At 36.9% G+C, this 27,012-nt stretch overlaps 1 protein-coding gene across 8 annotated transcripts in view; it reads left to right on the top strand.

Annotated features, from left to right (window-relative positions):
• LOC120861147 (caprin-2-like) overlaps positions 1-18,308 on the top strand; it is a 40,824-nt gene extending 22,516 nt beyond the window's left edge. For 2 of the 8 annotated variants that reach the window (XM_040236786.1, XM_040236785.1), the window contains exons 10-19: positions 1,300-1,422; positions 2,599-2,680; positions 4,899-4,954; positions 7,178-7,282; positions 8,564-8,710; positions 11,422-11,590; positions 12,945-13,127; positions 13,858-13,958; positions 16,186-16,249; positions 17,386-18,308. In XM_040236786.1, the coding sequence (XP_040092720.1) occupies positions 1,300-1,422; positions 2,599-2,680; positions 4,899-4,954; positions 7,178-7,282; positions 8,564-8,710; positions 11,422-11,590; positions 12,945-13,127; positions 13,858-13,958; positions 16,186-16,249; positions 17,386-17,954 (1,599 nt within the window). In that variant the 3' untranslated portion in view covers positions 17,955-18,308. Of the gene's footprint in view, positions 1-1,299; positions 1,423-2,598; positions 2,681-4,898; positions 4,955-7,177; positions 7,283-8,563; positions 8,711-11,421; positions 11,591-12,944; positions 13,128-13,857; positions 13,959-16,185; positions 16,250-17,341 lie in introns of all 8 variants that reach the window. The other 6 variants (XM_040236787.1, XM_040236789.1, XM_040236788.1 and 3 more) reach the window with 6 other exon arrangements.
• The last annotated feature ends 8,704 nt before the right edge of the window (positions 18,309-27,012 follow it).

Genomic DNA, 27,012 nt, shown 5'->3' with positions numbered 1-27,012 from the left:
CCTTTTTGGAAGAGAATTTTAGAGTTACTTGTCTCCTTTTATTTTCCTTTCTTCCTCTTTAAGTGGTAATGTAATTTTAGCTTCATCCTGACCCTGCAGAAGATTGATAGCCTTATTTCATTAACTAGATATCATATGACAGTAATTTTAACATGATAGCTATCAATATTTTGGGAAATTTATAAATCAAATTTAATACTTCAATAAAGTTGCTCAAAGAACACAGTTAAAAATTCCAGTAGGTATAACAGTGCTGAGCCTTGACCATAGGAAATATTGATACCCTGCTGTTTGTTGAATAGTATTTAAAATCAAGAGTGTTTAATTGTAAATGTCAGAACTCATTTATTGTACCTTATGGCACAGACATCATCATATTGAAGTTACAGGGTCTCTCAGTGACTGCGGGGGTGTGTCTGTATAAACACAGTATTTGCCTCTATCTGTATTGCAGTCTCCACTGTCTTTAATATGACTAGGTACAGTCAAGGGCAAAAAAGAGTTCAAAGCCAAAAGACTAGATACATGAAATAAATCACCAAAGTTCATACTTTGCTCCTAAAAGAGCCTTTCATATATTTCCTTAGGGTCTATTAACTATTATTTTATGACGCTGTTGACGTAGCTTAGCTGTGTGATTTCTTAGTGAATTAGAAGGTGGAGAGGAGGAGCTGGCAGGGGTCAGTTTGCTGATACCTGTAAGAAATAACCATAAACATGAGGTCTGTTTCAGCAATCTTAAGAAATTTAGCTGGAGGGGGACCACATTCTAAACATCAGTAGCCCCGACAAAGTATGCTTACTTTATAACAAAATGTAACATTGTATTTCCTAAACTCTAGGGTATATGTGTATACATTTTTATACCTTAAGGTTTCTGAAATCAGATATATATTAAAAATGGGATATATAATTAATGTGATAGTAACTTTTTTCCTTGGAAAAAGGTCATTGAGGTGTTTTATATTGTAGGCAGTGGCATCTTGTGGAGGACGTAAGGTAACCTATGTCCACAATGAAAGAACTTTATCACAGAAGTTCTGCTGTTATTGGCCTTCCTTTTAAAAAAGATGATTAGCAACAGTTCCCATTAAAGTTGTACTGAAGGGGGAAACATTTAAACTTTGTTTAAATTACTTAGAAGAGGCATTTATGTGGAAATTCTTTACCTGAGATAAACCTATAAGTGAACACTGCTATGTGCTTTGATTATATTAAGATGCAGTGATAAGCTAAGTTTCCTGAATCAAGCTGTTGAATTTGAACTTCACTCTTACACATTATGGGTTTATCTTGTAGGTGCCTAAGCCTATGCATCAGCCTGTAGGTTCTTCCTCTACCCTTCCAAAGGATCCAGTATTGAGGAAAGAAAAACTGCAGGATCTGATGACCCAGATTCAAGGAACTTGTAACTTTATGCAAGTATGAGTCATTATTAAGTGAATCTTAAATGCTAGTTATGGGGCTACTAGCTTCTGGTCTGAAGCATTAAATGAAGTTGTTAAGAGCATATATTCTGGTTTCAGAATGAGTACAAATCTCGGCTCTGCCACTTGCTCGCTCTGAGAGTTTAGGCAAGTTACTTAACTTTATGCCTCAGTTTCTTTTTTGAAAAAAAAAATGAGGATAATAGTTCCTGGTCCTGTTTGTTGTGAGTAATGAAATGAATTAAATATGTAAGAAGCTTAAAGTGCTCAAGTGATATTGGTGCTGTAGCTCATTAGTAGTTTCTGCTCAGACTGTGAGAACCTGTACTATGCTTGGTATTTGATAGATGCCATTGTGTGTAAATAATCATGACATTCATTGCCCTCAAAGAGTTTATATTTCATTTGTATAAGATGAGTTAACTCAATAGTTAAATGTTAAATTGTGTTATACAAACACGTGCAGAATTTCAAAATATTGTGATATTATTGAGCTAGGAAGTAGGCAAATAGAGATTTTTGTGTCTTAATAGTAAAAAGATCTTGCTTTGGAGTTAGACCTGCATTTAAATCTACTTCTGCCAATTACCAGTTATATAATCTGACAAACTCCCAACCTTCTACTTTTTTATTAAGTGAGGGAATTGCTTACTTCTTCAGATTATTTGATGATAAATAAATGACCTAAAATGATCACTACAAGTGTGTAAGTTCTCAAAACGTTGGAAATATTTCCAGGATAACCAAGATAGGCACATGGAAGAGAATGGCATGTTGTCATGAAAGTATCTAAGAGCATGAGTTAGTTTAGTGGTTGAGATAAAATAATTAGAACTTCTCATTGGTTATAATAAAAATGAAGGCTCAGTCTATGCTAGGATTAATGTTTATGTTTAAACCTTCAAGTGAGGAGTTTTCCTAACTTGGCCTTAGAATTACTATTAGAATTTTAATACTTGATAGTCTTAAGGTTTGACAGTTACTTTAGATTTACTTTTAATTTCTTCTCCTAAAAGACTTAAGTTATTAACATCTTAAGATAGTTATTAGATAAATTCCTATAGCTAATAAGCAGAGGTTTATGACAACATCATAAATAATTTAATGGTAATAGGTTTACCAACAAATGGTGATCTTTGTTTCCACTCATTATTTAAAATCTTATCTTTAGGAATCTATTCTGGATTTTGACAAACCTTCAAGTGCAATTCCATCGTCACAGCCGCCTTCAGCTACTCCAGGTAGCCCAGTAGGTATGTCCTCATTCTTAAGAATTGTTATACCTACAGCTGTTTGTTCCAGTTGTTTCTTTTATAAATAATTTTACTCTTTACTTGCTTGACTCTTTTCAACTCTGTACATCTAGTGTTGAGGCTTTTGCATCCTGTGAGTGAAATTATATCAGTGGTATTTAGTGCACTGCTTAACACTGATTAACACAGGACTGGAAAAGGTCAGTTTTCATTCCAATCCCAAAGAAAGGCAATGCCGAAGAATGCTCAAACTACCGCACAGTTGCACTCATCTCACATATTAGTAAAGTAATGCTCAAAATTCTCCAAGCCAGGCTTCAACAATATGTGAACTGTGAACTTCCAGATGTTCAAGCTGAATTTAGAAAAGGCAGAGGAACCAGAGGAACCAGAGATCAAATTGCCAGCATCCGTTGGATCATTGAAAAAGCAAGAGAGTTCCAGAAAAACATCTATTTCTGCTTTATTGACTATGCCAAAGCCTTTGACTGTGTGGATCACCACAAACTGTGGAAAATTCTTAGAGATGGGAATACCAGACCACCTGACCTGCCTCTTGAGAAACCTATATGCAGGTCAGGAAGCAACAGTTAGAACTGGACATGGAACAACAGACTGGTTCCAAATAGGGAAAGGAGTATGTCAAGGCTGTATATTGTCACCCTGCTTATTTAACTTATATGCAGAGTACATCATGAGAAACACTGGGCTGGAAGAAGCACAAGCTGGAATCAAGATTGCCGGAAGAAATATCAATAACCTCAGATATGCAGATGACACCACCATTACGGCAGAAAGTGAAGAGCTAAAGAGCCTCTTGATAAAAATGAAAGAGGAGAGTGAAAAAGTTGGCTTAAAGCTCACCTTTCAGGAAACTTAGATCATGGCATCTGGTCCCATCACTTCATGGGAAATAGATGGGGAAACAATGGAAACAGTGACAGACATTGTTATTTTGGGCTCCACAATCGAGATGGTGATTGCAGCCATGAAATTAAAAGACGCTTGCTCCTTGGAAGAAAAGTTATGACCAAGCGAGACAGCATATTAAAAAGCAGAGACATTACTTTGCCCACAAAGGTCCGTCTAGTCAAGGCAATGGTTTTTCCAGTAGTCATGTATGGATGTGAGAGTTGGACTATAAAGAAAGCTGAGCACAGCAGAATTGATGCTTTTGAACTGTGGTGTTGGAAAAGACTCTTGAGAGTCCCTTGGGCTTCAAGGAGATCCAACCAGTCCATCCTAAAAGGAATCAGTCCTGAATATTCATTGGAAGGACTGGTGTTGAAGCTGAAACTTCAATACTTAGGCCACCTGATGTGAAGAACTGATTCATTGGAAAAGACCCTTTTGCTGGGAAAGATTGAAGGTGGGAGGAGAAGAGGACAACAGAGGATGAGATGGTTGGATGGCATCACCAACTTAATGGATATGAGTTTGAGTAAACTCTGGGAGTTGGTGATGAACAGGGAGGCCTGGTATGCTGTAGTCCATGGGGTTGCAAAGAGTCAGACACAACTGAGTGACTGAACTGAACTGACTGAACTGATTAACACTGCACCAACACTGGTTAATCTGAATCCGGTCTGACACTTCAGGCTTTTTATTCTGCATTAGTTTATCTTAGGAGTGGAATGACATAATCAAAGCCATAGTTCAGCTGTAGTAAGCAGTATATACCAACCAGAAGACTGGTGCAGTAATTCCCGGTTTGGATAAGGAGAAGGAAGAGAGAGTAATTAATAAGTGATAGACATTAATAAGACTAAATCAAACTGAAACTGTGTAATTGAAAAGTATGTTTAATTTACATGATCAAAGAGAAAAAAAAAAGAAGAGACAGATGACCCCCGCAAGGACTTATTTTGAAACTTGTAATTTAAAGTATATCAGCTAATTATTGCTCATGATAGCTCAGATTTTATCTTCCAGATTACAGTCGCTGGTTTTTAAAAAGTCACAGTTCTTTTCTTTTGGAAGACTTGAAATGCTGCTTTTGTCCATTTAACCATAAAACATTATTAAATATCACAGATGGAACTAGGATGCTTTTTCTCTATAATCCTGACTTTTTAAAGCTCTAATAGAAAGGACTTGAGACCCAGTTCTTCTAGATACTGCTTGGTTTTATAAAATATAAACTTTAGTTTCCATCCAGTTGGTATGCATAAACTTTTCTCTTCCCTCAGTAGTTTACTGTTGATTTCACTCTCTACAGCATCTACAGAACAGAATCTATCCAATCAAAATGATTTTCTTCAAGAGCCATTACAGGTAACTTCTCCAGATTCATCTTTCATTTACTCTTTTAGGAGAAACTCTTGCGTTGGTATGAATGGTCAGACTCACTGATTCTAATATTCCTAACTATAAATTATTGAAAATGTTTTAAGGATATCTAGTTTTTTAGATCAAGTAAAACTGGTCCTCAAAAATTCCCTAATGAACATGGGCAAGTCATCTGTTACAACAAAGAAGGAAATTTTAGTGAGGAAAGAGCAAGCCTGAAGAATTCAGAGGTACTCTGGGAATCTTACTTTGCTATTTAAGTTACCTAAGTCACTTAGCATATTGGCTAGTAAAGAGTCTAAAGAAAGAAACGAATTCTTAATTCATGGTTAGTCCCTAACCCCATTCCCTGCTTTAGCTAAAGAATTCCACGTTATCTGTTCTAGCTATTAGATTCTGTATGAGGCTTTCAATCAACAAGTTAAGTTTTTCTTGGATAAACCAGTAGTCTAGTCTAATTGTTCTCACAGGCATGCCTCTGGGGTGGCTGTATCAGAATCATTTGGTCACTTTAATAAAAATACGTAGAGTTGACCCTTGAACAATATGAGTTTGACCTGCTCAGGTCCTCTTATATGTGTTTTTTTCTCCCACTAAATCCATACAGTACTACATATCCGAGGTTGGTTTAATCTGAAGGTGTGGGACCACAGGTATGGAGGGTCGACTGTAGGGTCTGAGCATCTCTGAATTTTGGTAGCACAGCGAGTCCTGGAACCAGTCCCTGTGGATACTGAGAGAGGACTATATTGTTAGTTACCACCTTAGACCTGTATGTTTGGCATTTCCAGGGGTGTTGTCTGTTCATCTGTGTTTTTAGTCTGCTCCTTGGGTGAATCTGCATGTTGATTTTTTGGAACCACTGGCCTCCATCATCATGCTTACTCAGAAATACTTAAAACGAACTCTAGCTGGTCTCCTTAAGAGCAATAACTTGGAAGCAAAGACTGCCATAACTTCGCAATAAATACTAATGTAAAGAATGTTTATCTTTTTTGTTAACCTCTTAACTAAAATTCAAAGTCTCTTAAAGCTTAACTATCAGGTGTGCCAAATTGCCTTAATTTAGTATCTGTGAATTTTTTGGCAGTTGACTTAGTTGTGTTCCCACAACAGCCAATAGCATTTATTTTGGGTGGTTGTCTCATTGTTTTAAAAAGGAGGCCAGAAGCAAGGCCTAGGTTTAAAACACTCCTGTTTTATAATAGTTTGGTCAGATCTAATTATACCTATTTAAATATATAAAATGCTCTAAAGGATTTAAAAATATTTTTCATAAGCCCTTTTCCATGAGACTTTTTAAACCTGGTCCCATCTCCTTCCCAAGAAGCAGCATATCATGATGAACTCTTGGAGAAGATGACTGAAACGTAACTGCTCGTTAGCATTGGCTAACCCATTTATTACTTGGGCTTCTGAGAACTGAACTGAAGCATTTAGATAAAAGGAGTGGATTCATTGACACTTCGCACCTTGTGATTGCTAGAATTTTATGGATTTCTGTTATATTCTAATACCTGTTATGCCATAGAATTCCTTCTTAGTTGCTTTCATAGTTTTTTTATCAGTTATAGTTGTCAGACTTAGTTCCTATATGCCTTCTCCCAATTTTTATTTTATACATATTAGCTTTAATTTTTGTTAGGATATTGGTGCCATTGTGATTTATGTATTTTATTTATACTTCTTCCTACTCCTTTAAGACACTGAGAGCACTTAGAGTAAAAGATAGTTGTCATGATTCTGGCAGACCTGTGCTCGGAGCGTTAATGTACCCTGGGCTCATTGCCCAGGGAGCTTGCTGTTGAGTGCCTGATGGAAAATCTGGCCCCAGATTTCCAGGGCCAAGAATCTTGATAAATGAGGATGGGATTAGATGTGTAGCTTTGGTGACTAGGCCTGGAAAGGCAGTGTAGCTGCCTGCTTGGATTTGAATCTCAGCTCTACCCCTTAATTTTAGAGTGATCTTGGGTAAATTATTTAACTTTCTTTGCTTTTGCCTGATTATGAATAAAATGGGAATAGTTGTATCTATTGCTCAGGGTTATTGTTAGGAGTAAATATATTAATATGTATTAAAGTGTTAAGCATAGCAATTGGCACTGCCGAGTGTTCAGTGAGAGTAATGTGTTGGGAAGGTCAGGGCCCACGTAATATAAAGTGAACAAATTGTGCCTTTTACAATGTTTTATATCTTCCTGTATCTAGGCTGCTTCTTCTCCAGTTACTTGTAGCTCAAATGCTTGCTTGGTTACTACTGATCAGGCTTCTTCGGGATCTGAAACAGAGTTTATGACCTCAGAGACTCCTGAGGTAATAAGAGACCAATTGTCTTAATTTCATTTCTGACTTAAAGAACAGCAGAACCAGCTTAACATGTGAATTACAGGCATGATCAACTTAATGACTGAACATTTATACTTTAATAATGTTTGCTTTCTGTTGATATTGTAGTCCTGGAACTTATACAGGTAACTTTAACTTTATTGTGACTTTACCATATAAATAGACTTAATAGTGTATTAAATAGACTGAAAAGGCAAGTGTATTGCCTTTTCAGATACAATAAATTATATCCGAAATGCTAATGTCAAAAGGATGAAAATTTCTAGGTAGGGGTAGGATTAGCGATAAGTTCAAGTTTCTCATTATATTTATACTGAAGGACACCTTAGGAGAAAAATCTTTTATACATATAACTGAAGACTCAATAACTTTATAGTGTTAATATTAGCACTGACTCAGTCAGAATGAGTTCCATTCTCTTTTCGGCTAATTTTGTCAAAGCATTTTGACAGTATTGTGTGTGTGCTTTTGATAGTTTTTATTATATTTGAGCAAATCCTTGAGATAGATATAGCATGATAGGTAGATTTTTAAAATTAATTTAGCAACTCAGGTTTTATTATTATTTCTTGGTTAACTATTATATAAGAATGTGTATTCATTATATAATATAGTTTTTATGATGTTGATTTGGTCTAAATTTAAATTAAGTGTTTGCCACCTAATGAGTCACACCTGTCTGCTTCATTACCTCATTGGGATTGTTTTTCTCCTATCTTTTAAGTATTTGGCTTTATTATCTGTTGTATCGGGGAGTTGCTAATTCCCTTAGTTAAGAGTTATTTATTTTAGCTCAGGTTTGGTTTTCTTTTTAAAGGCAGCTGACTAAGGAATCCACTAGTAAGACTTTGAAACAGAAAAAAGTTAGCACTGACTAAGCAACTCACCCAGGGTTTTTCTTAAGCCTAATTCTTCTGTATAAGTTTGGAATAATATTAGATTCTGAACTAGAAAATATCATTACAGGGTTTGAAAGGGACTAGGTCCTCATAAAAAGTTCAACCCCTCATCTCTTAGATTGATTAATAGTAAGATTCTCACTTAGTCAGCAAGCTGTGCAAAGCAAATACTAGTGTGCATGCTCAGCAATTGAGATTTGAAATTGTAAGCAGAAGCTGTTCTTTTGCATTCCTGTGTCCAAATGTCATCCTATAGGACTTGCTGACTTATGCCATCCTGGGGTTTAGTGTAAGTTAACTGCTTGTTGTATGGCAGGTGATTGGCTGATACTGCATTTCTCCTCCCTAGGCAGCAGTTTCCCCAAGCAAGCAACCGTCTTCACTAGCTTCTCCAAATCCTCCCATGTCAAAGGGCTCTGAACAGGGCTTCCAGTCACCTCCAGCAAGTAGTAGTTCAGTAACTATTAACACAGCACCCTTTCAAGCCATGCAGACAGTGAGTATAAAACATGAATGATGATTGCAGTTCATTATTCCATTTAAAAAGCTACTGTTTCTTTAATATGGGGTACTATGTGAAAAAGTTTGCCTTTTCTATTACTCTTACTTGGACTGATAGAATTTGAGTTTGTTCAATGGAAATATTGTTTGTGGAGGGAAGAGTGTTCAATTCAAAGCCTCAATAATTTTGAATGAATATTTTGTCAGGGCATTTACCCTTCTGAAAATTAGTGATAGGCAAAGCTGAGGAGACCCATATTAAAGAAATGAAATGTAAGTGGGAAACATAATTTTCTGTAAATAGCTTAATAATACTAACAGTTACTAATATCACAGTTCTGGTATTCCACGGCATCAATACCCTGAAATAGAGGACACATACTCGTGTGTTCTATTACTGTTGAAACTTTCATTTGATTTCATCTTCATTCATCTCATGCTGGGTTTTGGAGAATTGTTCAAGATTTGTATGGTATTTTGAATTACAATCTACTTCCCTGGTGGCTCAGATGGTAAAGCGTCTGTCTACAATGTGGGAGACCTGGGTTCAATCCCTGGGTCAGGAAGATTCCCTGGAGAAGAAAATGGCACCCCACTCCAGTACTCTTGCCTAGAAAATCCCATGGACAGAGGAGCCTGGTGCAGGCTACTGTCCATGGGGTTGCAAAGAGTCAGACATAACTGAGCGACTTCACTTTCTTTCTTTCTACAAGTTGTAGTTTAAAACTTTTTAAGATTATATTACAACTAAGTTTGTATATTTATTCTCTAAACCTAGAATAAATATAAAACTTTTCTTTAGAAGAACGCAACGTCTTAGCCAATAAATACTCTTCCTGATGATGCTTCATGTCCCACTTCACGTCCTTTTGAGTGACAGTAGTGAGATGAGGCCAGTGGAATGGCAGTGGGAAGCAGACACAAGGCGGGGAGATGGGCTGGTGAATTCAGACACATTAATTCACTAATCTTATTACTCCCTGCTTGGCCACCTAGAAAAAGCTCAGTATCCTTGCTTTCCCTCTATGCCTGTCAATCCATCCTACACAGTATTGTTTTTTTTAGTAAAAAAACCAAAAAACCAAGCTACATTGGTTTTATTAAGTTTTTCTTATTCCTAATTAAAAGCAAATATTGGTCCATTATTAAATGAAATTGAATGTCTTTACCTGACACTCAGTAACTTTTGAAGCCTGGTGTAACTTGCCAGACTAGTCCCCTGGACTTGCCCTATACATTCTTATCACAAATACCTCTTTTGCTCATGCTGGTCTGTCTGTTCTATCTGTTTGGTTCCTATTCAATAGTACAAACTGGTTCTTATTTGTTCATTTACTCATTTATTCAACAAACAGGTAGTTCAAAGCCAGGCACTGTTCAACAATGCCTGGGTTGTACCAATGGAGAATAGATGGGTCTTTGTGCTTAAGAAGCTTATACTTTATTATGGAGGTGGGAGGGCTAGAGAGAAAAATACTCATTCATATATATATATATATAATATCATATGTGTGTTGGGGAAAAACGGAGCAGGATGAGGGGGCTTGAGAGTAACAAAAGGGCTTTATTATACTCAGTGACCAGAGTCTGGTCAAATCGTTGTCCTGCCACGTGGTAGAAATTCAGTACTGAATTTGCAGGTTTTTTCATTCATCCTCGGTTTCTGAAAAAGTACCCTCTTGCCCTATGAAGTTTTTACTCTCAATAAGCAGCATTATGATAATGTAATATCAGGAGAGTTAGTTCTTGTACTTGATTTAACTTCTGTCAGAAATCAAATAGGAATTTTTTTTTTTTACTGTGTTAAAATGTGCATAAAATTTACTGTTTTAACCATTTTAAAATGTATAATTCAGTGGCATTAAGTACATCCACAGTGTTGTACAGCCATCACCTCTGTTTTTTCCAGAACTTCATTATCCCCTTCTTCTCCCTAGCCCCTGGTAACTTGTATTCTACTCTGTCTCTATGAGTTGCCTATTCTTAGGTACCTCATATAAGTGGACTCATGATATTTGTCCTTTTTCTACCTGGCTTATTTTAGCATAGTATTTTCAAGGTTCTTCCATCCATGTTGTAGCATGGATCAGAATTTCATTCTTTTTTATGATGAAATAACATTCCATTGTATGCATGTATCACATTCTGTTTACCCTTCATCTGCTGATGGACACTTGGCTGTTTCCACCTTTTAGCGCTTATGAATAATACTGTGCACATAGGTGTACACATCTCTCTTTGAATCTCTGCTTTCATTTCTTTGGGTGTATGCCTACAAATGGAATTGCTGGATCATACGTTAATTCTACATTTAGCTCTTTGAAGAACCACCATACTGTTCTCTACAGTCGGCTGTACCACTTGACGTTCCCATCAGCATTGCATGAGGATTGTAATTTTACTCCACCCTCAGTTATACTTAGATTTTCTGTTTTTTTGTTTTGTTTGTGTTTAAGCAATCATTGTCCTAATGGGTATGAAGTGGTATCTTATTGTGGTTTTGATTTATTTTTTTGTCTAGGGACTAATGATGTTGGGCATCTTTTCATGTGCTTATTGGCCATTTATTGTCTTTGAAGAAATGTCTGTTCAAGTCCTTCACCAATCAGACAGAAGTTTTTGAATGTTGCAGAGTTTTGCCGAATGTCATCCCTCATTATTTTCTATGAAACTTTGCAAATGACTCAGTGTACTCTGTCTTTTAAGGTATTTAATGTTAATGCACCTCTGCCTCCACGGAAAGAACAAGAAATAAAAGAATCCCCTTATTCACCTGGCTACAATCAAAGTTTCACTACAGCAAGTACACAAACACCACCCCAGTGCCAACTGCCAGCTATACACGTAGAACAAACTGTCCTTTCTCAAGAGACTGGTAAGATCTTTGTGTATATTTTGAAGACTTAGATGAGAGCTAATTAAATGGAAAGCAAGTCTGTAGTGACATTTGAGAGGTTCTTTCCTGACTAGTAAGCATGATCTTTTCTCCTGTTCAAGTGCTGAGAAATGCTTAATGCCTTTTCCTCTCTTTAGTTAAGTTCACCTGTTAGTTTTAACGTTTGTAGAGGTAGAACTTAGATGGCTGATGTAACCCTGGAGTAGGCTTTTTTAAAATCGGATTGCTTTGATTACCATCAGCAGTGGTAGAGGTGCATAAGACACTATCCAGCTGCTTTTATGAAGGTTTTGAAATCATTGTTAACTCTGTGTTATCACAGACAGATGGCTGTCTGACCATTTCTCTTTTCTTCTCTGTTGAAATAGAGCATTGATTAATGTGAAGATATATATTTAACTTATTATGCTTATTCCACTCTTTGCTTAGAGATGGGAGGCCCTTTTGGTCTTTCATGCTATTATAATAGGTACATGAAAGAGCAGGCAACTATGTAATCATCAATCATAAGAAGCATTTGTAGATTTTTAATGTTGGTATTTCAGACCCCTGTTGGGTTTTCTAAAACTTAACCCTGAGCAAACAAATTGAGCATTCTGAGTACTTGGTTAATTGCAAGAGGTGGTAAATGTAAATCTCTGGACCTAGCCACAAATGACCTCCTTCTCTTCTCACCTGTGCTGTGAAAACATAGGATGGGCGATGTACATAAAGGATATTGTTTGTTACATGCCTTTTCAATTAAAGTATTAATAAAAGTTCACTTTCTTATTCTCCATGAGGTGAAATATTTAGCCTTTCTTTTTCCTTTGTGGTAAAAATATACATAACATAAAATTCATCATTTTAAACATTTTTTAAGTGTATAGGTTTTATGGCATTAAACAATCCAAGTTGTTGTGTGGCCAACACCACCATTCATCTCTAGAAATTTTTCATCTTCTCTATTTAACACTAACTCCCCATTTCCCTTTCCTTCCAGCCCCTGGCAGCCAGCATTCTACTCTATGAATTCGCTCTGAGTACTTATCTTATATAAATGGAATCATACAATATCTGTTCTTTTGTAACTGACCTATTCCATTTACCATAATGTCTTCAAGATTTATCCATGTTATATTATAGAGTGTGTCAGAATTTTCTTTCTATGGCTGAATAATATTTTATTACTTAAACATCTCTATATATACACATGAATATCTATGGCACCTATTTTTTTTTTTAAAAGGGAGAAAGTTGTATTAAAGGTTTGCTCTACACTGACTTCTTAGTATAAAGAATGTTAAATTTTTATTACCGTTTAACTCTTGGACTCTAAAACTGTTTCCTTAAGCAGCAAGTTTTCCCGATGGAACTATTCAAGTAAGCAATGGTAGCCTTGCCTTTTACCCAGCACAGACGAATGTATTTCCCAGACCCTCTCAGCCATTTGTCAATAGCCGGGGATCTGTTAGAGGATGTACTCGTGGTGGGAGATTACTAACCAATTCGTATCGGTCCCCTGGTGGTTATAAAGGTATGCTCTGAATAAAATTTAATTATACTGAATTATTTTGTCTATATATTTACTTGACTCAAGCTGTTTTTACTTTACCTTGTTCCTATTTGTTATTTCTGTCTATAATGTAGTAGAGAATTCCCTATTTCTACAAAATAGAGTATTTCTAATATATCTTTTGTCTATAACGGAGGAACTTTTTGTATGAAAAACTGATCCTGTGACTTACTGAAGTAAAAGGTTGAACATTTTGTTTTTTCCAGGAATTAATTTTGGTTTTCATATTTGAATAATTTCTTTATTTTGCTAATTGACCTGGCTGGCTCAAAACATGTTATAGTTAAGATAATACCCATTTCTTAGTTTTTTGTCAGAGTATACCACAGATGGTAACTTTGAGAGTATAATAGTGATACTCTTTTAAGTTAGACATGGTTCCAAATATTCTAGTCACTGCATGATATTTGCAAAAGTATGCTAGATCAAGGCTTCAACCACCATCCTTTCCCAACCCCCTCTGTATCCGAGCAATAGTAAAATTCTACGGTTGGCTTATTTGAAGTCTGTAATATTTTTATAAATGTGTGTTTTATTGTGGAAATAATATTAAAGAGTTTGCTTAAAGAAGGCATAAATCTAGTGATGGCTTTATAAGATCAGTTTAAATTTTTAAGTGGTATAGAACAGACTATTTAAAAGTTTAGTGTAATTTTGCCCATAATTCTAATGTAAGTTGTTTATTTACTAGGTTTTGATACTTATAGAGGACCTCCTTCAATTTCCAATGGAAATTATAGCCAGCTACAGTTCCAAGCTAGAGAGTATCCTGGAACACCTTATTCCCAAAGGGTAAGAATAATTGTCATAATTGAACAATTGATGTGAAGTACAGTTCATGTGAAGCTAGTGATTAACCTATAGCAGAGTCATAATTTGTTTTGTAATGGCACTTTTATTACTATGGAGAGTTGAGTTGGGAGCTTTTCTAATAACCCAAGTAGGATACATGACAGTTGTCTGTCACATGGAACTTTAGGAGGTCTTAAGTGTGTTAGTCGCTCAGTCGTGTCCGACTCTTTGCGACCCCGTGAACTGTAGCCCACCAGGCTCCTCCGCCCATGGGATTTTCCAGGCAAGAGTACTGGAGTGGGTTGCCATTTCCTTCTCCAGGGGATCTTCCCGACCCAGGGATCGAACCCAGGTCTCCCGCATTGCAGGCAGACGCTTTAACCTCTGTGCCACCAGGGAATCGGCTTTACTATATTGCCTTCAGTTTAAAGCCAACTTTTTCACTCTCCTCTTTCACTTTCATCAAGAGGCTTTTTAGTTCCTCTTCACTTTCCGCCATAAGGGTGGTGTCATCTGCATATCTGAGGTTATTGATATTTCTCCTGGCAATCTTGATTCCAGCTTGTGTTTCTTCCAGTCCAGCGTTTCTCACGATGTACTCTGCATATAAGTTAAATAAGCAGGGTGACAATATACAGCCTTGATGTACTCCTTTTCAAGTATAGGAAAGTCCTTTTTATTAAAAGGTTAATTTTTTGGTTAATTCTTTATTTGAATAGTTCAGATATTCTTTACTGTATGTGGTAGAAGATTGATAGGAAGATGTTAGACTTTCCACTTTAACAGTCCTTGGAAACTCCCTGTCTCTGAGCATATCTGGATATGAATTTATACTACATTAGCATTTTAAGTTTTGAAGCTTTACAAGCCTTCAGTTATATATGTGGTATTTTACTGAGTTCTGTTGTTAATATACAAAGGATCTCTACTTGAAGCGCTTGCAGTTACATGAGGTAAGATAGATGTCTGTACAGAGGCAGTATTGAAGAACACACTTTGGAGAACACACCATGTCACCTGGATGACTTGGGTTTGACCCTGGATCTCAACAACTCCCCTCGTTGTATGACCTTTGACATGTTATATAAACTTTTTGAGCTCTAGTTCCTTATCTTTTTTTTTTTTTAAGTCACTTAGTCACGTCCGACTCTTTGCGACCCCATGGACTGTAGCCTACCAGGCTTCTCCGTCCGTGGGATTTTCCAGGCAAGAGTACTGGAGTGGGTTGCCATTTCCTTCTCCATAGTTCCTTATCTTTTAGATGGAGACTCATCAGTTTGAGTTACTTATATCTGAAGTGTTGAGGATTACTCTGAGAGAGTCTGAGGATTAAATGAAGTGATAGACATAAGTGCTTTGTATGAAAATGCCAGGCATGTATCAAGGATTCAAATACCAACTATTATTACTTGATTGTCAATACTGGGTGTGAAGAGAATATGTTGACTAAGACAAACTTCAATAATAGCACATCTGTTCTCACTACCAATATTCTAGTATTTTTTGGTGCTGTTTTCAGTTTCTTATTGAGGAAACATAAGATATCAATGATAGTAGTGTTCTTGGGAAGAGGATGAGGGTTTGGGGTAGGAGTATTATTATTTTTATTATATATTTTCTTGTCCTATTGAAACTTTTTATTACATGTTAATAATTAATGACACTGTTAACTATTCTTTTCATGACTTGTACGGGGGCTTTTACCATACTTGGGAGTCAGTTTGAAATGTTGTCTTTTGGACATTTTTTGGTAGGGATTCCAAGAAATAATATGTTCATGTGTTATAATTCTTACCAGTTTCCCTGTCAAAACCCTTAACACAGTTAATAGTTGTCATCACCCTTTGGTTTATAAATAGAGAGGCTGAATTCGTCTGTATTTTAGCTTTATTATGTCCTTTTGTATTGAGATGAAGCACAGAGGACCAGGCCATATTTCTGAATTTCCCTCATAACCTAGCATTGTGTCATTTATGTAGTGTTATCTAAATACTTTCTTGTTTTTGCAAGTGTTAACATATCTAACCTGTCAGGTTAATTAACAGATGAAGATATATGTTACTGTGACCCTTGTTTTTGTTTTTCTTGGTATCATCTGAGCCCCTTTGGTTGGTTGGTGGAGAATGCCAGCTCAAAGGCTCAGAGGACTTAGTCTTACAGATTTATTTGCTAGTAATAACTATTTTGCATTTTTTGTGCTGAGGTAAATATTATGTGTTCATTTTAGGATAATTTCCAGCAGTGTTACAAGCGAGGAGGGACATCTGGTGGTCCTCGGGCAAATTCGAGAGGTAAGGATAATTAACCGAGGAATTTATTTACCCAAAACATACCTCTAGATCTTTCTTTATTCTTTGTCAAGTTCTCCCCAAAGCATGTTGTTTTCAACATTTATCTTTTGAGGTTTTTGGTTTGCTTAAATGCAGTACTGAAGACCCAAGGGAGATATATTGGACTACTAGAAAGGCTGTGGAGATCATTTGTCACTTTTAAGTGTATGTGGGTATTGTGTATGTTATAAATTTGCTTGACACCAGAGCATAATTTAACCTTAGGTGCATATTCACTATACCGACTTGGTATAGTTTTGGGTGATGTTTCAGGATGGTGGTTGTGGAAAAATGGGCACTCCTAGATACTCTAGTGCCCCTTAGTACATTGATAGATTGGAATAAACAATGATTAAGACACCATGACTTGAACAAAAGCAAGATATTTTAATACTTCTTAAAATGTGAAGGTACAATTAAAAGATTCAGTGTAACTGAGAAAATCAAGAATGAAGATTAACTTTGTCACAAGAAAAAAGCAGCTTTTTCTTTTAAGAAAGTAGCCACTATTCACATTATCTTTGCCTTCTGTCTGAGCAGTGTTTTTGTTTACTACTGAAAACATGAAAATTTTATGAAATCACATTAACTTAGAAATAAAGAATAAGCATTTATTATGGAACTTAGTACCATAACAAAATGTTTGAATGTCTAGTTCCAAAAGTTGCTTCTTTTATGTAATCTCAGTTTTCTTGAGTCCTTCTCTGTTAGATAACTTGGAATCACTGAGGAATTAATAACTCAGAAATATGGGCAAAAGATAAAGAATAGAGTGTTCATTCACATCTGGGTTTTACACTTTGCCAGCTGTAACTAGTGTTAAGTTATCCAACCTTTTGGGGGCCTCATTTTCTTAATGTTAAAAAGTAAAGCTACTGGACAAAATCATCTAGGTCCTTTCTGGCTTTAGAATAGTAGTATACAAACCTATTGTCAGAGAAATCTAGAAAAGTATACTGTAGCTCTACTTTATTGCTTTTTAAAAAACTTACTATAAAATGCATTTTTATCTGTGTTTCAGTAGCCGACTAATGTTACATATTGTGTTCAAAGCTAACTGCTTCATTATGAGAAACTCACTGTTGCTAATAAAACAGCAGGGTGGAGTGATTCTTCTCAGGTGAGCAGCCCAGAAAGAGACAACGAAACCTTTAACAGTGGTGACTCTGGACAAGGAGACTCCCGTAGCATGACCCCTGTGGATGTGCCAGTGACAAACCCAGCAGCCACCATACTGCCAGTACACGTGTACCCCCTGCCTCAGCAGATGCGCGTTGCCTTCTCTGCAGCCAGAACCTCTAATCTCGCCCCTGGGACTTTAGACCAACCTATTGTGTTTGATCTTCTTCTGAACAACTTGGGAGAAACTTTTGATCTTCAGCTTGGTAGATTTAATTGTCCAGTGAATGGCACTTATGTTTTCATTTTTCATATGCTAAAGCTGGCAGTGAATGTGCCACTGTATGTCAACCTCATGAAGAATGAAGAGGTCTTGGTATCTGCCTATGCCAATGATGGTGCTCCAGACCACGAAACTGCTAGCAATCACGCAATTCTTCAGCTCTTCCAGGGAGACCAGATATGGTTACGTTTGCACAGAGGAGCAATTTATGGAAGTAGCTGGAAATATTCTACATTTTCAGGCTATCTGCTTTACCAAGATTGAAAGTCAGTACAGAATCGACAGTGAAAGGATATGGTGTTCTAATTAGTGGGAATAAGGAAAAGTAGTTCTTGCCCTTTTGACTGATTGGTTAAGGAAAATGTTTTCATTCCTAGAAGGAGGAGGAGGTCCTTACTTTTTGTTTTCCTCCTCATGGTGAAAAATTTCAAGCTGAATGACAATTAGCACTAATCTGGCACTTTATAAATTGTGATGTAGCCTCGCTAGTCAAGCTGTGAATGTATATTGTTTGCACTTAATCCTTAACTGTATTAATGTTCAGCTTACTAAACTAACTGCCTCACGTTCAGGCAAATTATAATGCCTTGTTGTGCCTCAATAAAAAAGTTACCTGCATCTTCAGTGTTCTTATTTGATTAAATATTTAGTTAAGAGGTAAGATGTTTAGTTTTTAGTGTTCATCACTGATAACTCTTGGATGGGAATCTTCATGGGTTCATACTGTTTATTTTAAAATAAGCCTTTTATTTATGAGAGCTCCTTTGAGTTACTTTTCTGTTGTTATACATATCATTCATCAAAGTATTTCATCTGTTTTCCACTGCCCAAATCACATATTCTCCTTGAAGCTATTTTGTAGTAGAGTGTGTTATCCTTTATTTAGCTGTCTTCAAGTTCCTACCATATGAATACAAAATAGAGCAGGAGATACATAGATAATACTACTGGTCCACTGTCAATAAGGCTTATGCTTTTTAGTGGATTCTTAATTTGAGTAGGTAAAATATTTAGTCAACAAAAAGCACACATAGGTCTATGGTCAGGCAGTACTGTGTTGGAGTGCTGCTTTTGCCACTTAGTAACTGATCTTGAGCAAGTTGCACATCTTAAGATTTTTTAAAAGACCATTTTCCCAGATGTAAAATGGGCATGATAGATCAGCCTCATAGGGCAGTTGTGAAGTTCAGCTAAACAGCTTAGTGCATCTAGTTTAAATGCATCTAAAAGACTTAACACAGTAACTGACACTTAAGCATTTAATAAACGCTAGATGCTGTAATTGTGTTTTTCTCATTCTGAAAATTTTCGGGTTCTGCGTGTGTATATACTGTCTTGCATGCAGTATAGCCAGAGTTTAGTGTCCATCTGGGCATACATCATCGCAGATCTTGATTTGTTTGTAAATGCTTCTCACTAATAGGAACTTGATAATGTTTCTTAGTAACTTTAAAGAATAATTTTTTAAACATTTTGATTGCATATGCTAGGGTTTATTAGGTCAGAGAAAGGGCATTCTTAGTCTGCAACCAAGCAAGTCACTTGCTGAGGTAGAAAGTTCTTGTTCTGATCCTCCACTCACTCTGTTGTTAAATCTCAGAAAGACAGTGTAAGAGCATTAAATCATTATGGTTAATATTTGAGCTAGGTGTGGGTTTAGCAATTAAATCCTATATAGTGTTAAATGGTAGTATAGTGCTCTCAAGATAGAGGATGTAATGTGATTCACTATTTAACAGAACTTTTCAACACATGATGTACTTTGTGAGTTAGAGATATCAGTATTCCAGTTAGTTCATGGCCTTTATGTCCAGAACACAAACTGAAAAGTATACAGGAAAGCCCAAGAATACTGGAGTGGGTAGCCTATTCCTTCTCCAGTGGATCTTCCCAACCCAGGAATTGAACCGAGGTCTTCTGCATTGCAAGCGGATTCTTTACCAACTGAGCTATGAGGGAAGCCCCTGTATAGGAAAGCAGAAATATGATTAAATGATTGAGTGGAAAACTTGATGTTTAATAACAGTTGTTGATCAAGTTCAGCGAGGCCTTTCTCAGTCCTTTTTAGCCACAATTTCCTGCTGCATTAGGGTCTTCAGTTTAGTCTTTTATCCTGCACCCAATCAATGTTTATTTAAAACATTGTGAGTGACTTTATATTTTTTAAGATAAGTGTCCAACAAGAAGAAATTCATTACCTAGGATATCCCCTCATGAAACTTATGTTTTAGGAGAGTATTTTAAATGAAATACTATTTTTCTAAGTGTAAAGATAACTGGAAAATTAACAATTCTTAGACTTAAGGAATGAATGAACAAGACCTTTCATTCTGAAGCACTGTAACTTTTGAAGATATAGTTCTTGTGGAATCTTTTAGTAAAAATCCAGATGTCTTTATAGAAAGATGTACGCAAGCAGATTTTAGATGCCTTTCCAAGAGATGGTGGGGATCCATAGATATGCAAAAGCACATTTAGGGACCTTGTATAAGGAACTTACATTTTACTGAGAGGATCTTGTGGGTATGACAGGTGGAAAGGCATTCCATAAAGTTACAATATATCTCTGAATATATAGATTGTTACTTGTCTTACTGGAGATGGAGATAGGGGAGGTAGTTTTTCTACAGATTTTCTATAAATTTGCCTCGAGTTTTTTTTTTTTTTCACTTTAAATCTTTTAGTCTTTTGTTAAATGAATTTTCCCTTAAGAATTGTGAGCAACTGACTCCTATCTCCTCTATAAAGTTATTTAGAGAGTAAATGCAGGTATTTAAAGCAGGAAATATTTTTGAGAGGTTTGTTCACTTGCCTCCCATACCAAGTATCTTGTCAACCGTTCCATTTTTAAATTGAAACTTTCTAAGCTCCACTGGAGGCTCAGTGGTAAAGAATCTGCCTGCAATGTAGGAAACGTGGGTTCAATCCCTGGGTGGGAAGATACCCTCGAGAGGGGAATGGCTGCCCACTCCAGTGTTCTTGCCTGGAGAATTCGATGGACAAAGAAGCCTGCTGGGCTACAGTCTAAGGGGTAGCAAAGAGCGACATGACTGAGTGACTGAGCATGCTTGTGCACATACACAAACTCTGTGATAGCTACAATTTTACAATGCTTTGACATTACATACTGTGTTTTTATACTTTAATCTTCCCTGTTTGCAAAGTTTTCTTTCTTATTGACTGATGTTCTATTGTGATCTGTGTGATGATACTTTATGTATTTTATAAGGTGAAATAATTTTTGGCATGTAGACTAAAGGTTTTTTCACATGCATTCCACTCTGCTCCCATGACAAACACTTTATTTTGATGAAAGATTTTTGAGTTGTTCCTCTAGGTCCTCCACTTGCTAATGTATCTCAGGGGTATTTTTAATTGTCACTTCAATGATTGGGTCAATACCTTTAATCCTCACTTTTCAGCTTTTGGCGAGTGTTGACAAACTGATAGGGACAGCTCACTTGCTACCACAGCAAGCTGCTGAATGCCAGATGATAAAATAGTTACCCATTTTCAATATCAGGAAGCCTTGGGCTCACTAATTGTAAGTTTTGTAAGCATTATTTTATTTCAAGGGCTTTATGCTTTGAAATAAGTGATTGATTTAGTCTTTCAAACAGCTGGCTTATCTGATTTGTACCTGACTCGGGCTACAAAGATGAATGCTCAGACATACCAGTAACAGTTTTATCCATTTCATCTGCTGAGAGCAAATCTCTGAGTTATTTCTCTGATTTCTATCACACTTCTGTTTTTCCTGATCTGTATCTGGACTAGCTATTTAATCTTCTCATCTTTTCTCTTGTTTCTAAGTTTCACTTCTGGAAGATTTCCTTGATTTTGTCTTCTGACATTTTTACAGAGTTTTAAATTTCTGGTATGTTAAATTTTTAAGTATACTTCTGTTATCTTGAATGTTCCTTACATGTGTAGTCTATTCGTTTTAAGATTGTATTATTGTCTAATTCTAAGGATAGTTTTTCTCTTTAAGTTTTCTTCCCTTTGTAGTCTGTTTCCTACACTTTCTGTTTGTCCTAATCTCTTATCTGGGGTATTATATTTGATGAGAATCTTGTGATTATTGGTTGAGTATTCGTATTTAAGAAGTGGTACCTAAAAGTGATTGGAAGCTTTGAATGCAGAGGTGGGGCTTCTTGACTTTTGAGTTCATAGTAGCATGATTTTTTTGGAGAGGACACCAGTGTGGAAGTAGGGAGGAGCTATCTAACACTGAAGCTGTAAAAGATGGATAAATTTGACATGTAGAATTTATTCCCCTTAAAGTTCTGTTAGGGAAAATAATGTCAAAAGACAAATGACCGCCTGCAGGGGGAGAAAATCAAGAAAAAGATGGCCAACAGAATTGAATGCTCAGTTCATAGGTGCTTTAAAAAAATCAGTAAGCATATGTAATGTTTTAAAGTGCATCTTTTGGCAAGCATGTGGGAAAACAGGCACTCATACTATTCAGTTCAGTTCAGTCACTCAGTCGTGTCCGACTCCTCGCGACTCCATGAATCTTGGCACACCAGGCCTCCCTGTCCATCACCAACTCCCAGAGTTCACTCAGACTCACGTCCATTGAGTCAGTGATGCCATCCAGCCATCTCATCCTGGGTCGTCCCCTTCTCCTCCTGCCCCCAATCCCTCCCAGCATCAAAGTCTTTTCCAATGAGTCAACTCTTTGCATGCGGTGGCCAAAGTACTGGAGTTTCAGCTTTAGCATCATTCCCTCCAAAGAAATCCCAGGGCTGATCTCCTTCAGAATGGACTGGTTGGATCTCCTTGCAGTCCAAGGGACTCTCAAGAGTCTTCTCCAACACCACAGTTCAAAAGCATCAATTTTCTGCGCTCAGCTTTCTTCACAGTCCAACTTTCACATCCATAGACGACCACTGGAAAAACCATAGCCTTGACTAGACGGACCTTTGTTGGCAAAGTAATGTCTCTGCTTTTGAATATGCTATCTAGGTTGGTCATAACTTTTCTTCCAAGGAGTAAGCGTCCTTTAATTTCATGGCTGCAGTCACCATCCGCAGTGATTTTGGAGCCCCCCAAAATAAAGTCTGACACTGTTTCCACTGTTTCCCCATCTATTTCCCATGAAGTGATGGGACCAGATGCCATGATCTTCGTTTTCTGAATGTTGAGCTTTAAGCCAACTTTATCACTCTCCACTTTCACTTTCATTAAGAGGCTTTTTAGTTCCTCTTCACTTTCTGCCATAAGGGTGGTGTCATCTGCACCTGAGGTGATTGATATTTCTCCCGGCAATCACACTGTAGATGATAATAAAATGAGTACTTTTTAGAAAGATAAAGTATATGCTTTATGATGCAGTAATTCCACTACTAGTAATTTACAAATAGTTTTGGAATTATGCTGAGATACAGCATTAATTATAACAGCAAAAACTGGAGAAACAACCTAGATGTCCATTCAGTAGGAATTGGTTAAGTCAGAAAAGACTATCCTGCAGTGTGTGCAATGTTATTTGCATAAAAATTTCTGAAAGAAAGTATATGTGGTTGAATTGTTTTTTCCCAGTAGTATGTACAAAATGTGATAGTGTTGGCTCTAAGGAAAAGGGGTTGGTTAGTAGGTATTTTTCATTCTGCATATTACTATAGAACTTTTTTTATTGGAGGCTAATTACTTTATTGTATTGGTTTTGCCATACATCAACATGAATCTGCCACGGTTGTACACGTGTTCCCAATCCTGAACCCCCCTCCCATCTCCCTCCCCATACCATCCCTCTGGGTCATCCCAGTGCACCAGCCCGAAGCATCCTGTATCCTGCATCGAACCTAGACTGGTGATTCATTTCTTATATGATATTATACATGTTTCAATGCCATTCTCCCAAATCATCCCACCCTCTCCCTCTCCCTATAGAACTTTAAATGTACATGTCACTTTTTTTGTTAAAAACTATAAAGATAAACTGTTAATTGCTATGGTATTTACCCTGTCTTGTGTTTGCTTGGATAGAGCTTGAGGGTCTGCTTTAATTATCATTAAGCCTGGGATAACACATGGAAGAGTTTGACTATAAAAACCTTTCACCTTTCACTAATATTTTTATTTCATTTCATGATTTATAGTACTCTCATTTGTGTAATCTCATTTGATCTTCATAGTGGTCCTGGTGAGGCAGATACTTTTTTAGGAGATAAGAAAATTGGGACAGTTGGAGATTGACTTTCTAAGGCCACTAGCAGAAGTGCCCCAGCCAGGCTTTGAGTCCAGGTACAATGGCGGCCCTTCCTATTGTTCGTGTTGCTCTTCTTTAGTTCACATGTGTGGTCTCCTCCACTATATTTTCCATTGCTTTTCTTTTTCTTTTCTTTTTGCACACAGTTATTTTAGAGGTACTACTCAGCTTTTACTAGGGCAGACTAAATACTGTGAACTGGATACACTGACCCTGGTTGAGGCTGTCATAAGTTATCATTTTTCATATGTCCTGAATTTGAACAGGATGACTCTATTTCCAATGCAAAATGTGGAAAGTCTGAGGAAATGAAGAAACAGAAGATTTTGAGGAAAAAAACTGATTTGAAAGTACAAATTTCATCTTCAGCCTTTGCTAATACCACTCTTTTAGTTTCTATGCCTCCCACCACTACTATCATTTTAGTTTCTTGGAGATGGAAATTTCTGGCTTCTGATCCAAAACTTCCTAACCCTCTATTACTTTAGCCTATAAATATTGATTTCTTATCAGTATTATCAGTATCAGCTTGGATGGCATCATCGACTCAATGGACATATCCAAACGCCAGGGGATGGTGAAGGACTGGGAAGCCTGGCGTGTTGTCCAGGAGTAGCAGAGTCAGACGTGACTAAGTGATTAAAAACCAACAATAGATTTTTATGTTTTAAAAAATTTTGTTTAAAAAAAATTCTTCTTTAACTGAGAGGTCTGTCAGATTCTTCTAAGAAACTCTGCTCAGGGCTTTTGGTTATATGTGACAGTTCAAAGGAGAGTACCATGCCACTGACTTTATTATACTAACAATACTGAAGATCTTACATTTATGAGACGTATGTATGTACTACTGCCTGTATTTCAGGTGCTATGATGTAGAGTTCAGCCAATAGAGACTCTTTTGAAGTAGAGGCATTTAGTCAAAAAATTTATCATACTCACAGATCATTTGAATGATTTAAGATTATTTAAGGGATCATGTAACTTACAGATAGAGATTTTTGTGCATTGGGTTTTAACTCCCATTTTTGTCTTCACCATATGGACGAGATTCAATCCTGCTAACATAGACTTGCTGCTAACATAGCAGATGAGCTGCTGCCAACAGATGGGTAGGACAGCTGTATGATATCCCATTTAGATGACTGAAATGTTAAATCTTAAAAAAAGGCCACAGTGGTAGTGCTTGGAGTGAAAATTGCTTTCTATAACTCAAGCTGTAATCATGCCAGTTATCCTCTATAGCTCTATTTCTAGGATGATGTCATCTACTTCTACACAGATGACTCATGGTTCTCTTTACTCCTTCCTGTAACCACCTTCCTCCCCCCACCCCCCGCCCCCGCCATAACTTCCTCTTTCTCACCCAGCTATTCTGTGCAAGCCAGATGTCAATTTCCAGATGTCACTGGAAATCTCTGCCTGTATAACCCATAAGAACCTCTAATTCAACATGTCCAGAGACAAATTCATCTTTCCTCCAAAATATAGTACTCTTCCCATTTTCCCAAAGGTCATCAAATCTTGATGCTCTATAATCATTTTTTACTTCCTTTTTGTCACTTTGTGGATCTAATCAGTCTCAAATTTCTGTTGCTTCAATGAAGTCACAAATTTCTGTTGTTTCTGTGAAATGTCTCGTGTCTGTCCTATCTTCTTTTTTCTTACTGTGTATTTCCTGTTTCAGATGCCTTCTCTCTCAAACATTCACTCATTTATTAATTCAACCAATATTTACTAATTGCTTATTATGTGTCAGGCATAGTATGGGACTATGTCTCATTTATCAAAGGTTGAATAAGGTCTCTCCTCTCCTTAATAGAATACAATGATAATAATACCGAGCATTAGCATGGGCAATGTATTTACCTCATTCAGTCTTCACAATAGCTTTTGGAAACAGATGAGCAAACAGGCCCAGAAAGGTGAGGCAATATGCAAACTACAGTGAGAGAATACAGCTCACTCAAACTCTATCTTAAGGTGAATGTGTTAATTTATACAGATATGCTCTCATATTGTACATGGTAGTAAAAAAGAGGGAACTTGTAAACAACAAACGATTTATAAGCTAAAGATAGAGTTTAGGGAAAGCTACTTTAAAACTCTTGTAAAGAAATAGGTGTTTGTGGGTTTTTTTTTGTGTGTCTTTTATTTTTGTTGTCTCAGAATTTGACAGCATTATTTTTTAGTAACTTGTCTTCACTGCGTCTTTTCAAAGCATACCCAGTTTTCATGGGAACATCATCTCTTTCTTTAATGACATATTTTGTAACTTAAAATTATTTTGAGATAATTGTAGATTCTCATGTAGTTGTAAGAAATAATACAGATGGATCCTATGTACCCTTTATTCAGTTTCCTTAAAAAGTAACGTGTTGCAAAACTGTGATGCAGTATCACAACTAGGATAATGAGGTTGATGCAGTTAAGACACAGATTATTTCCATTTGCACAACAATCCCTCTTATTGCCCTTCCATAACATACACTTCTCTCTTGTAGCCATCCCCACTTGAATCCGTCAGAAGCCCCGATCTGTTCTTAATTATTTTATGAATGTGTGTGTGCACTAGGAGAAAGGAGCAGTGACCCCACAAGAGACTGACCCAGACTTGCCTGTGAGTGTCCAGGCGTCTCCTGCAGAGTCATGGGTCGGCAGTGCCCTGCTGCAGGGTTGGAGGCACTGAGTGCAGCAAGTGCCTGCATGGGACCTTTTGAAGGAGATCACCATTTTCTTCATTACCTCCACCATAGTTTGGTCTTAGGTCAAACAATAGGGAGGGAACACAGCCCTGCCGATCAAAGAAAATTGGATTAAAGATTTACTGAGCATGCCCCTCCCCCCAGCATCAGAACAAGACCCAGTTTCCCCCACAGACAGTCTCTTGTCCATAAGGCCCTTATCCTTATGAGGACAGACAGAATGAAAACCACAATCACAGAAAACTAATCAAACTGATCACATGGACCATAGCCTTGTCTTAATGAAACTAGGAGCCATGCTGTGTAGGGCCATCCAAGACGTATGGATCATGGTGGAGACATCTGACAAAATGTGGTCCATTGGAGGATGGAATGGCAACCCACTTCAGTATTCTTGCCTTGA

This window comes from Oryx dammah, unplaced genomic scaffold (genome assembly GCF_014754425.2).
Source record: "Oryx dammah isolate SB20612 unplaced genomic scaffold, SCBI_Odam_1.1 HiC_scaffold_11229, whole genome shotgun sequence".
Lineage (NCBI taxonomy): Eukaryota > Metazoa > Chordata > Mammalia > Artiodactyla > Bovidae > Oryx > Oryx dammah.
Note: the sequence above shows the minus strand (reverse complement) of the source record. Positions and strands in the feature narration are given on the sequence as shown.